Here is a 13,952-nt window from a genome sequence, read left to right as displayed (position 1 = left end):
TTACTCAACACATTTAAAACCCACATGGAAGGGAATGTGCGGTTTGAATAATTAACAAACAAGTAATACAGACAGGGCTTTTTCTTTAATCATTTAAATGCCAAAGAGAAAATTCTGAAACAGAGAGTGATAGATTTAGATATTCTTAATCCTTTGTATTATAGCCTCTAGATCAATTTATCCAAAAAACATACAAATGTGAACCACAAATATGAATCACATGTAATTCTTGATTTTCTATTAGCTACATTAACAAAGTAAAAACAAAATAATTTAATATTATATTTTATTTAACTCACTATATATAAAATATTATGATTTCAACATGAAATCAATATAAAAATTATTAATGAGATGTTTTACATCCTTTATTTGGTGTGAGGTCTTTGAATTCCAGTGTGTATTTGCACACATAGCATAGCTGTATGCGGACTACATGACTAGTGACTACCATAGTGAATAGTGTACCTCTAGATAGCTCCCTATTAATTCATTATATTACACTGGTTTTGAAAGTAAAGGATATTTTTATGTAAATATGGAGCTGAGGGTTTTGGAGGAATGTTCATAGTTTTCCTTCACACCTTAGACCATTCTAGCCCTTCATGCTCAAGGCTGGATGACTGAAAAAATAATTGCTGTGCTCCTAAGCAATTAGGAAAGCCAACATGATAGGAAACTGATTAAGTGACAGATGTGTGGTGATTCCTAGAACATGTAGATTATTCAGCACACAAAAATAAAGAGTTGATCATGTTAGTAGCAAATTCTTTTTTTAATTTAAAGCACAGTGGCTAGTATTTTTATATCAGGACTTCTTTATATTTGAAATTTTAGAAATTTCTTATTTTGAAATATTTGTATAGCATGGTGCTGATGTCAATGCAAAGGACATGTTGAAGATGACAGCGCTACATTGGGCCACAGAACACAATCATCAAGAGGTGGTGGAACTTTTAATCAAATACGGTGCTGATGTACACACGCAAAGTAAATTTTGTAAAACTGCGTTTGATATTTCAATAGACAATGGGAATGAAGATTTAGCAGAGATACTACAGGTAACTTTTGGCTTTTAGTTTAAGAAAATAAAAGGATCTCTGTCATAGGGATGATTTGAACTATTTAGCTTGTAGCTTTTCATTTTGAATTTAGTTATTTTGGACAGGCCTATTCCTCTTTCACTTCCTCTTTGTTCATTGCTGTTCATTTTCCTAATTGTAAGACAACAGTCTTTGCATGTAACAGTAGAAAATTAGATACAGTGATTACTTTCAGTGTTTTTAAGGTTCTGAGTTGCCTTCTAGACTTTTTATTCTATTAATTATTTTGTTGCATGTTTGGATACCATATGGTTTTTCAAGTCTGTTATATTTCCACTAAAAATTTTTTTAGCAACCATAATAATGTCCCCTCAGTGAGTGATGTAGTCTTCATCATTCTGATTGGTTTCTTTTATTTTTTAACCATCCTCAAAAAGATCTGTTTATGAACATGGTTATTTATGGCTTTTGGATAAGTTTTCCTAATAACCAACATCACTTCTCTTTTCTTTAGCTAGACAACATTGATGTAAATTATTTTCTTTGCTTATTGTCTCTTCTTGCCTATTTTCCTGTTCTCCTTCCTAGTAGAACTCTTCTCTAAGACCATCTGAGTCTGTTGAACTTCAGCTAGTTACTTAAAAGATGTTGTGTTCAGGAAAATAAATTTTGCCATGCTTCTTCCAATTCTTTTACTCCTAAGAGTGCAGTTTGGAACCTAGGGTTGAGGATGAAGAACAGTTAATTGGGAAGGATGTGCTTTATATAGGTAGTGTTATATATTGCTGAATATAGTAGAGGATGTAATTTAAGTAATTTAATTTCTGTAGCCACAGGGCAGCAGAATATCTTTCAACTGTGTTCTATGTGTATAGAACACAGTTGTCTTTTTCTTTTTTTCCTTTCCTCTCCTCTCCTCTCCCCTCCTCTCCTCTCCTCTCCTCCCCTCCCCTCCCTTCCTTTCCCTTTCTTTTCCTTTCCTTTCCTTTTTTCTTTTCTCCCTGCTTCATGGCATGCAAGATCTTAGTTCCCTGACCAGGGATTGAACCCATGCCCTTGGCAGTGAAAGTGCAGAGTCCTAACCACAGGATCACCAGGGAATTCGCTCAACTGTGTTCTATAAAAGCCTTTCAGATACCCATTTCTCCTCACATGGGATTTTGCTGCTTTACCTAATAGGGGAACTTAGGATATAAATTCATTATCTATCATTTGCCACTGTACTTTCAGTAGACCATAAACAAAAATTTCCATTTGTATTATATGACTCTTCTTAGATTACAGAATGTTCCTTTATGTTTGTGTTTGTACTGCATTGAGAGCTATATGTTTTGGTTATAATTCTGAAAACATTGTGGTAATTTGTCCCCCAGATTGCTATGCAGAACCAAATCAACACAAACCCAGAGAGTCCTGACACTGTGACGATACATACTGCAACACCGCAGTTTATCATTGGACCTGGAGGGGTGGTGAACCTAACAGGTCTGGTATCTTCAGAAAATTCATCCAAGGCAACAGGTATTGAGATGCATATAGGATAGCTGTTGGGATTTTATGCTTTAGTAGGTATTCATCCTTTTAAGAAAGGAGTGTTGGAGAATGAGGGTAAGATTATATCAGCCACCTTGTTTTTCTTTGTTATAATTGGCAAAAAAACAAATTTTTACAAGACAAAAATAATCTAAAGAAAGGTGATATTGCAAAACGTACTGCAATATTACCTTTCAAAAACTAATGCTATCCAAGCTTGTTTTAACTAATATTATCTAAGCTTCATTTAAGCGTTGGATAAAGTAAAATAGATTGTCAGAAAAATGTACTCGATTAAATTCCTTAAAAATTCAAACATGTTTTCTCCTTTCTTGTAGATGAAACGGGTGTGTCTGCTGTTCAATTTGGAAACTCTTCTACATCAGTATTAGCTACGTTAGCTGCCTTAGCTGAAGCATCTGCTCCATTGTCCAATTCTTCAGAAACTCCAGGTTAGAAAAACAAGTCAAATGTGTACTTCAAAAGTTGGAGATGCAAATATTTACAAAGGCCAGGAAGGGAATTTAAAAGACTAAAGGGGGCAGGGTTGAGGGTATGGCCATCTGAGGAGAGTGGGGCAGGGCAAGGGTGCATCTCCTGCTTAGCTGTAGCTGACTGTAATAAAATGCTCAGTCAGTGTTGCCAGATTCTACTTTTTCCATGGGAACCTGAAAATCTGGATTTTAAAAAAGATATTAAATCTTGGCAGTTATTTAAAATTAAATTAAAATTAATTAAAATTAAAAACAAACTTGTGTGGTTCACAGAAAACGTCTGTTTACCTCATTTGGCTTTGTTTTACTAATCTGTGACTTTTTGTATGAATAAGTTAGCTAAATATATATGAACTTGCTGTCTTTTTCATAACTTTTCATTTTTGGCAGTTCTGTTAGAATGATATAAAATCTTAATGACTGACAGAACTAGGAAATAGCATACCAACAACCACCACTAAAGAATAACCTAGGGTTAAATAATTACAAACGGTATTAATAGCTGGTTTAGATAAGATTTACCTTTGTACTTTGCCAAAGTAGTTCTTGCTATAATTATGTAAGTAAAATAATTTTTTTAGTAGGGAGTTAAAAAAAACTCCGCAAAATTATTTTTCTTACTGTTAGTTTAAGCCATTTTATTTGGACCAGTGTTTATGAAGGTAAAGAATAATTTGTTGTCATTCATTATTTAAATCAATGTTTTTTTTCAAAATATGACTAGTAATAATAACCACCACCACCAGTTCACTGCATGTTTACTGTGTGTACTTAGCTGATGTTCTACTTATGATCTCATTTAATCCTCATCAAAAAGATTGAAGGTAGATATTACTGGATTTGATTCTGTAATGATGATTGGATGTGTATTTTTTGGTTGGGGGGTGGGGGTGGGTTACCTGTCTCTCTCCTTTCTCTCTATCCCCCCTGCCCCCACAACTAGTGATAGTAAACATTTATTCATTCTTCAGCTTCTTTAGCATCATAATCAATGTTTGAATCTAAACCTTTATATTTGGGAGCCTTAAGATTTTTCTGAGTCACTTTTGGCCATTAGCAGCTGTGTGTATCATCCTGTTGACATGCTGCTTTTATAACCTATGCCTGGATCTCTTCAGCACCTTTGTAACTGTATGAGTATATCAAAGAAAATTAATTTCATTGGTGGATTTCTGTTTGAGTAGACTTGTAAATTTTTTGCCTTTATTAAAATATACATCTCTGAAAATTAATCTTTTCTTCAAAGTCAGCTAGAAGTTTTGACATTTAGATGTTTGACGCCACGGATTGGGCATACCAGCTCCTCTAATTTCTGCCTTTGAAAATGTTATGTGTGATCTAGTCTGAGAGGATTGGTTGTTTTAGCTGACTTTTATTGCATGTGACTTACAACCTTCTGTGAGCACAATAATTTTTCATTTCAATGCTACATCATAGTGGAATCTTTCTGCAGATATTTTAAGAGCTTGAATTAAGTTAAAGTTCAGGTGAGTACATGGCCCCAGTGTAAACAACTCAGCTGAGGCGTGTGATCACATAAAGAAATATCTTCTCACAGGTCAGTTTGCACATGCTCAGTCAAGTTATTTGTCTCTTGGCTGTCCGGTTTCTTTTAACATCAGTTTCTTGATTTAGAAATGTTTATATGTTTTTTCAAGGACATCTCAGGACCTGCGAAATAAAGTAATACTCCCATTTTATGTATGATGAAATCGAAGTTTGTGGAGGTTAAGTAATTTTAACGGAAGTAACCAAAGTAGCATGGCTATTAAGAGGTGAAAGGTCTGACTGATTCCCAAGTTGTGTGTCTGTGACCACTAAATATACTGTTTCCTTCATGCAGTTTCTTCAGGTGAACAGTGGGCTAGTCTCTTCTAGAACGTTTATAATTTTAAATTTTTGTGTAATTATTACTTTGTCTTACATGAAACAAAAGCATCACTATTTCTACTTTTACTTCTGAAGTGTATCTGTTGGAGCAGTCTATTGAAATAAATGTTCTCCTTTCTGGCCTTTTTAAATGATTGAAGAACAAAATATAAGAACTATCAGTACACTAATTGGTACTGCTCATATTCTTTTCTTTTACTGGCTAAGTAGTACAGTAAAAACATCTGCTGATACTAAATAGCCAGACTGTAGCAACAAATGGACTGCATTTGAAATGGAAGCTAGCTGGCTGACATGGTCCTATACATAGAGGGAAGGTACTTATGATAGTCTAGGATACCATGCTGTTTCATTTGAACTATGGCTTTAAATAGTTCTTTCATGATTACATTAGGACCATCTTTGACATCTAAAACAAATCCTAATGTTACTCTAATAGTCATAAGGGAAATCAGTCTAGTATAATGTTTTCATTGGGAAACCAAATGATACCCCTGTCTTTTTTTTTTAATTACTTACTTACTTAATTAATTAATTTTATTGTCTGTGTTGGGTCTTCATTGCTGCACACGGGCTTTCTCTAGTTGTGGCGAGCGGGGGCTACTCTTTGTTGTGGTGCGCCGCCTTCTCATTGCGGTGGCCTCTCTTGTTGCAGAGCACGGGCTCTAGGTGCATGGGCTTCAGTAGTTGCAGCACATGGGCTCAACAGTTGTGGCGCATGGGCTTAGTTGCTGCACAGCATGTGGTATCTTCCTGGGGCAGGGATCGAACCCATGTCCCCTGCGCTGGCAGGCAGATTCTTACCCACTGTGTCACCTAAGAAGTCCGATACCTCTGTCTTGATGTTACAAGCAAATATAACTTCAGATTGTCCGTGTTTGATGATTAGAATCTCTCATTGAATTGCTTCCTTACTAGCATTTTTTATGTAAATATTTCCAGTTTTATCCTTTCCTCATAGACCTTTATTTTTCCAAGCATTTAACTTGTTTGATTAAATTTTTAATCTCCATGCATAGTTTTCATGAATCTTTGTCTGTTTAATAGAAGTAAAAAAAAATTTTGATAATTCTCAGTATACCCTGAAGAGTTTATTGCTAATGTTTGTTTTTATTAAATTGGTTTTTTGGGAATTTTTATTTCAGTCCCTGAGCCCATAGGCCTATGCTAATGTGCATAAGTATATTAAATAATCATTAGCTCTGTCTGGGCCCAGTCCAGGCCAGAAAAAGCTGATGAAACACTTGATATAAGTCATAAATTGAATTTGGCATAATGAATTATAGAAAAATAATTATTAATATGTATAGGGTTCTTGCTATAAGCTTGTTATTATGCTAAGTGCTTTATTTGCATTATCTCATTTTGTTCTCACAAAAGTCATCTGAATTAAGATACTGTCATTGACCATTAACTGAGTTTTAGTTTTCAGCTTTGAGGTTTCAGAAATATTTTATTAACATATCCTGAGTTAATATAAGGGACTACTCACACTTAGCAAACTCAGTAGAAAGTGATACATAAATTGAAATGCTGTAATTTATTTTTAATTTCTTTTTAAGGGAGGATACATCTGTCTTTTGATACCTGAAATTACCTTACTCATTTTGGAAATAAATCAGTTAAAAAAATTTATAGCCTTTAAAAGTATGCACACACAGTTTTTAAAATACTTGTTTAAAACATCCTTCATAATTTTGGAGTGGAATAATTCAGGAGAAATATCAGGCAGCTCAAACATTAATATAATAATTGTCATTCTCTTTTACGTTACTAAAACAAACTAATAGAATTTTTGCTTGGAAATAGTTGGAAATTATCTTGTTAATTTATGTACCCAATAATTAGAAGGCTGTATTCCTTTAAATATTCTGTGATTCAAGTTTTCTACTAATTTGAACTCCTCTCAGTTAGTTTGAATCAATATGATAACATCAACAAGAGCAGCATTCTTTAATTTTGTGTGAATCAGAAATACCTTCTCAACAATTCATTTGCCCCAGTTCTACCTCAGTGGATTCTGATTCAGTAAGTTTAGGATGGGACCCTGACATCTATATTTTTAACATGCTCTCAACAGTAATCCTGATGGCACACCAAAATTTAAGAATTTGACCCTAATTTTATTATTTATTTTTAAAATTTTGTGTATTTTATTTTTATTTTTTTGTTTTGACACTGCTGGGTCTTCGTTGTGACACGCGGGCTCTTTGTTGCAGGCTTCTCCCTAGTTGCGTTGTGCGGGTTTCTCTATAGTTGGGGTGTGCGGGTTTAGTTTCCCCGCAGCACGTGGGATCCTACTTCTGCGACCAGGTGTGGAACCCACCGCCTGCATTGGAAGGTGGATTCTTAACCACTGGACCACCAGGGAAGTCCCCCTTGACCCAAATTTTAAAGATCTATTTCTTGCTACTAATAAATTGGGTATAGTAAATATCTAAAAATTGTGAGTGTACTACAGCAAAGAGTTGCTTTAATAATATATATTTCTTATTTATGTCATTTTATGTGTAATTTCAACTATTTATGGGGTATGTAGGTGAATCTCTACTAAGGAAAAGATGTGGGAGAGAGGAATGGCTTTTTTAATAGCTTTAATAGTTGAGTAAATCTGTATGATTGCTACTTAATCTTTATGAATTGAGTAATTAAGGAGCAGCCTTCAGGTAATTAGGATATAATTAAAACAAAAATGTGATACTGATTGTCAAGACCACATTTCTCAAATTGAGGTGAGAAGAATGTTATCATGTTGAGCACTTTAAATATAAAATGCAGTACTTACTCACTGTCAGTAGTCTATAGACTCAGTAGGGCTTACTTATCTCTAACTTGTATGCCTCTTTAAGTTTTCCCTTATTTATACATACTGTTATCTAATATACTGATTTCTGCTCAGATTAGAAAAATTTTGTAGATTATGGCAACTCCTATGAAATTTTATCTCTAACAGGTGCTGATTAATAAGCTTTGATAAGATTTTGATTTAAAGAAAATTAATATTACTGATCTGTTTATAAAAAACATATATACTGTTTCAGGGGACTAAATATGATTATCTGCTTGAACTAAGGGAATGAGTTTCTTTTTTCATTTTTCTCTAAGTTAAGAAGGTATCTACCATATTTGTTGGAAGTTCGCATCATTATGCTTGATAATTTTAGCAATTATATATATTTTTTGGCTGATATTTCATCTCCTAATACCAAATTAGTCTAATTTGCAGTCTAGTTTTGGTTCATTTTTTTACTCTTCAGTATTTGGGTTCTTTTGCTTTGATTTGTCACAGTAGTTACCGGGCCAGGTAGGAGGTTTAACATCAAAAAATAGGGCTTCCTAGGTGGTGCAGTGGTTAAGAATCCATCTGCCAATGCAGGGGACACAGGTTCGATTCCTGCTCCAGGAATATCCCACATGCCGCGGAGCAGCTAAGCCTGTGCGCCACAACTATTGAGGCTGCGCTTTAGAGCCCTTGAGCCACAACTATTGAGCCCATGTGCTGCAACTGCTGAAGCCCACGTGCCTAGAGCCCATGCTCCACAACAAGAGAGGCCACAGCAATGAGGAGCCCGCACACCACAACAAAGAGTAGCCCCCACTCACCGCAACTAAAAGAAAGCCCGTGCATAGCAAAAAAGACCCAACACAGCCAATAAAAAAAATAATAATAATATACAAGTTATGTATGTTTAGACACAATTGAACATTTCACTTGACTGGTAAGATATGCACAGGTTCCATTAAAATATAATTTGTTATTTTTTTTCTTATGCTCTCAAATTTCACTAGTTTTGGAAAAAGCAGTCATCTTCTTGAAATGTATATATTTGAAGTGTTCTCATAGTATATTTTCCTGTGGGTGAAACTAAAGGGATTAAACATTGTGACTGCTGATTTCTTTATTTTTGGCCAACCTATACTTTAAGGTACCTGGACATGTATTCTGTACTGTGTTATGCCTGCTATGTGCAGAAACAAAATTTTGAGCTACCCATGAGTGACTGCTTCCCAATGCTATCTTTTTCTTTATTTCTTTCTGAGCCATCAGAACTTACAAATGCCTAGAGATAGTGTACATCAGGGAGGTGTTGTTTCCTTTCAGGATTTTAAGCTTGGAGCTTAGATGTCTCTGCTTCAGAAGTAGAATGATCAGGGTGCTCTTTTAGAGCCAGCTTGTAGCTACTCTTTTTCCAAAAAAATTGTTAACATATTTGAAATTTAGTGTTCCAGTCTAGGAATGGGGAAAGGAGACTGAAGTTAGGGAAAAGGTGAGGGGAGAGTTATAGTTAGTAGGAACATGTAATCGTGTTAGAGAAATGAGAAAGGTGAAAAGTTAGAGCAGGTTAGAATGTTTTAAAATTGTTATATGAGAGATTTGTAAATGAATTAGACAGTTACTGTAGTTCTTCAGAGGACAAAGATTACTTTTAGCTGGAGTTGGAGGATGGGGCTAGGGGAGTGGGGTGAGGTGGGATGGGGTGGAGCGGGGTGGCATTAAGTTGAGTTGTGCCCTAAAGAATGAATGGGATTTAAGGATTTAGATAGATAAGAACTCATTTCAAATCATTACGTTTTGGAAGCTATTCCAAAATAAAGATACAGAAAAGTAAAAGTTTTCTTTTGGGGATTCCAGCTACCTCTTTCCTCATAAGGAAAACCATTGCTTTGTAGTACACTATTAATAAACAAAGGCAATCATGTTATCCTATTTTTCTACCAAAGCTTACAGGCCAGTCTGTTACCGGTGTTCCCTATTTGGAAAATAAAAATCGCAGGAAACTCTCACCTTTACTCTTTCTTTTTGCTTTAAAACAAAACAAAAATGTACAAATAATAAAAATTCATGGAGGGATATATTGTGCTTCGTGTTAAAGGAATAACTCAAAACTGTTCTTGAGCTAAAATTTCCATTTATTGGTTTACAAATAGCTGTTTATTTACAACAAGAAAAATATTATTTATTCATTCACTGAGCAGGTTTTTGTTGAATATCTCTTATGTCCTGGTTACTATACCAGGTGCTAGAGAGAAAATGGTAGACAGTCATATACAGTCCCAACCTTTAATGGAACATGCAGTCTTTCAGTAGAATGAGATATTAAAGTTATTCACTCAGATAAATACTTGTGATTCGTGCTATATATAAAGAGTACAGGATTTTGACCAAGTTGGTGAGTCTTCCTAGAGGCAGAGAAATTTAAACTAAAGATTAAGTAGGAATTAGTGGAGCAAAACTTGGAGGAAGACTACTTTAGGAAGGGGGACACATGAAGCTTTTGAGGCAGGAAAGCTTGTCCTTTCAGAGGCCTCAGAGGCTAGCGTGGCTGAGCTCAGCAAGTGGGAGAATAACTCATGGTAATCGAAGGTAAGATTACACAGAAGTTTTAAAATGATTACTTTGGTGGGCTCTGGAAGGGAATTTAGTTAGGAGTCTAATGCAGTCTCCTGGGGAAGAAATGATGGTGACGTGGATAAGGATTTGGCAAAGAGATAATAAAAAGTGAATAGATTTGAGAGTTATTTGAATGTAGACTCAGATGTAGGCCTTACGTCTGCAGTGTAGTTTGGTCCTTTTGAAATTAACTGTAATAAAACACTGTTTTATGGCTCTTGCCCTGCAGTCTTACATTGATTTTGCATTGCTTAGCCTTCTTCTTTCTTGTGGCCCAGCTGTAGAATCCCTTGATTAAATGGACATTCGTGACTACCCTTCTTTTTGTCTCCAGGGCAACTTTGGCTAACTGTTAATAAGGTGGTTTTTTTCCAAAGGTATAATGCATCTGGTGGCTTTTGCCCTCCTTTCTCCTAATAGTGAAATTTGAATCAGGTCCCCTTTGCATGTCATTTTCTTTTTTGTGTGTTCCTAAAGTAGAGCAATAAAAGTGAACTGGCTTTCAGGTATAAGTTACTGGACTTCATAAGATTGTTTTGTTTTTGCCTTTTTTTTTTTTTTTAAATTTCAGGTTCTATTGTAGGCAATAATGCCATTGAAATGTTATTTTTTTCTTAGTAAGCATAGTTTCTATTTTATTGTTGAAATATTTATATACGTATAGAATTTTCAATCTTTTAATAACATCTCAAAGAGTTTTTTCCCCGTCTTAGTTGAATTTTATGGCATTAAAATTCAAAAGTCATGTTGAACAAGAGGTCTCAAACATTTTCAGAGATGCTGTTGATTATCTAGGCTCCCTTTGTATATTACGACTTGACTTTTAGATCAATGAATATTTATTAGTTATTTTTTTATCCAGGGGTTATATATTTGGATATATCTTGTTTGTGTTTTTTTTTTAATAACATTCTTTTTAAAGTTTTTAGGCTTTCTGTTTTATTCTTACATGTTTCAACATTTCACTGTTGGGTTGCTCTTAGGATTACTGAGGGGATACTTTATTTTCTTACATAATTGCGTTCCTTATAATTTTTTCTTAAATTCCTTACTATAGCACAACTTAAAAAGAAAGCTTTTTAGATGAAAGGCAAGAACTCTGTTATCTTAATGACAGTCATTGCAAATAGTGCAAAGATGAAAGTTGTTGAGTTGTGCCTTGATTATGTGTGATCTTAGAGATTTCTTACATATGATTATGTTTTAAAAAATATTTGCTACTTATACTTAACATTCAACCAAAGTAAACATTTCTTTTTTCATATGGATTTTTTTTAAAGATCAAAGCAATAATTAATGTGTTCGAAAACCTCAGTAGTCGTTCTGTTGAATATATTAGTTTTATGCCCTACATTTCATTGTATAATTATCTTTCTGAAATTTTCTTAAGTGCTTGGTGATAAAGCCTAATTATGGTTTAAGACAAACAAAAATGAGAGAATTCAAAACAAAGATTGTTTGCATTTTGAATATCACCTTCGGGTTATACTATGACCCTTGATTATCCAAATAACACAGCAATAGGGTTGCAGCCAGGTCTGTAGTTCAACCATGAGTTCATTCTTGAAAACTAGGGTTCCAGCACTTACCTTGGCGTGGTTTGTGTTTTCCTTTTCAATTTACTTATTTATTTATTTTTGTTTTGTATGTATGTATGTATTTATTTACTTTTGGTGTTTTTTAGAAAGGGAGTTTTTTTAATTAGGGCACCTCTGTATTTAGTAAATCCTGTGGACGCTGATATCCATGACATTCTGCTGGAAGTTGGTAGCAACTTAGCATGTTTCAGAGCAACTGTGTATCTGAAGGGTAGCATGACTTCAGGAGAGAATGCTTTTATCTCATTACACTTTTGGTAAAGTGTTGCCTCAAATAACACATTTCAAAAAACCATGTCATTTAGAAATATTTTTGTCATTTCTTTATTCAGAATTAGTTATATTAAAATAGGTTTTTCAAAACCCATAGAAAAATTGGAGGATGAAATTTATACCTTGCACCTGTATTCACCAACTGTTAACATCTTGCCACACCTGCACGTTCGCGCACGCGCGCGCACACACACACACACACACACACACACACACGCGCGCGCGCGTGTGCGTTTTTATTTTGCCAAATTATCTGACAGTAGGCTACAGACGTCATGACACTTCATCCTTAAATTCTTTAGCACATATCTACCAAGAACAAGGACAGCCTCCTACATATTCACAGTTCTATTATATTTTCTAGAAACATCAACATTAAATTAGTAATAATAATCTGGCATATGGTCCATATTCAGGTTTCTTTAGTTACCCCAAAAATGTCCTTTATAACTATTTGTTTGTTTTCACCCAGCATCCAATCAAAGTTCACACATTGTATTTGATTATTATTATGTCTCCTTAGTCTCCCCCAATCTAGGACAGTCCTACTGCCTCACTTTGTTCTTTATGACATTGAAATCTTTGTAAAGTTTAAACCAGTTGTCTGCAGGATCACTCACATTCTGGATTCATTTGTTTCATAATAATTAGATTCAGGTCAAACATTTCCAAGAACACAAGGGATATTTTGTAATCTGTTGCATCACATCAGGAGTCAATTTATTTATTTTATTTTTTTGGGGGGCCACGTTGGGTCTTCATTGCTGCGTGAGGGCTTTTCTCTAGTTGTGGAGAGTGGAGACTGTTCTTCATTGTGGTGCGTGAGCTTCTCAGTGCTCTGGCTGCTTTTGTTGCGGAGAACAGGCTCTGGGTGTGTGGGCTCAGTAGTTGTGGCACACCGGCTCTAGGGCTCATGGGTTTAGTAGCTGTGGCGCCTGGGCTTTGTTGCTCTGAGGCATGTGGGAGCTTCCCGAACCAGGGATGATATACGTGTCCCCTGCATTGGCAGGTGGATTCTTAACCACTGTGCCACCAGGGAAGTCCCCAGGAGTCACTTTAATTGCGGTGTAGTATTACAGTGCATGAATCTATCACTGTTCATTTATTCATTCAACTTTTGATGGATATCTGTTTTGTTTCAAGTTTTTGACTATTATGAGTAAAGCTGTATCTTTTGGGATCAGTAGTTGGGCATAGGACTGCCTGTGGGAAAGGATTTTGGCAATTTCTTTACCTAGGCAAGACCTGAAATGTTGTTTGCAGCTGCCAGAATCCTCTCTGAACCTTTCATAAAATACTAAGAGCATAGTTTTGGACTTTATTTATGTAAATGTTAATATATTATATTATCTGATATCCTACAGTACCAGATCTATGTGCCACTTATGAAAGCAACCCTTGCTCACACAATCCAAAAAGGGGATACTGTTTATTCTGTCTACTTGAAAAATACAAATTTCCATGTTTTGTTGGATAGGAAATGTATATCAACTCATATGTAAATTTGAATGGAGTATAACCACATACAAAACTTTCTTTTTTGGATTGTGGAATTTTATTAAGCTGGTGTAACCTTTGTCATATCTGTGACCTTAGGAGATCTAAATTTCATACCTCATGGAACTAAATGAAGCTTTAAACACATGCATGTATAGACAGTTGGAACTCACTTATTATAAATCGCAGGACTTGTAGTCAACTGTTTACACAGGTATCTACAACACCACTG

The 13,952-nt window shown here is 35.0% G+C and overlaps 1 protein-coding gene across 5 annotated transcripts in view; it reads left to right on the top strand.

The window, feature by feature from the left end:
• Positions 1–13,952, top strand: part of GABPB1 (GA binding protein transcription factor subunit beta 1) — a 64,036-nt gene that overhangs the window by 39,217 nt on the left and 10,867 nt on the right. For 3 of the 5 annotated variants that reach the window (XM_057722304.1, XM_057722303.1, XM_057722305.1), the window contains exons 4-6: positions 867–1,061; positions 2,417–2,564; positions 2,915–3,028. In XM_057722304.1, coding sequence (XP_057578287.1) covers positions 867–1,061; positions 2,417–2,564; positions 2,915–3,028 — 457 coding nt within the window. The remainder of the gene's footprint in view (positions 1–866; positions 1,062–2,416; positions 2,565–2,914; positions 3,029–13,952) is intronic. The other 2 variants (XM_057722307.1, XM_057722306.1) reach the window with 1 other exon arrangement.

Source organism: Hippopotamus amphibius, chromosome 2, assembly GCF_030028045.1.
Source record: "Hippopotamus amphibius kiboko isolate mHipAmp2 chromosome 2, mHipAmp2.hap2, whole genome shotgun sequence".
In the NCBI taxonomy this organism is placed as follows: Eukaryota; Metazoa; Chordata; class Mammalia; order Artiodactyla; family Hippopotamidae; genus Hippopotamus; species Hippopotamus amphibius.
The sequence above is the reverse complement of the archived record's forward strand: the minus strand, read 5'-3'. Positions and strand labels throughout refer to the sequence as shown.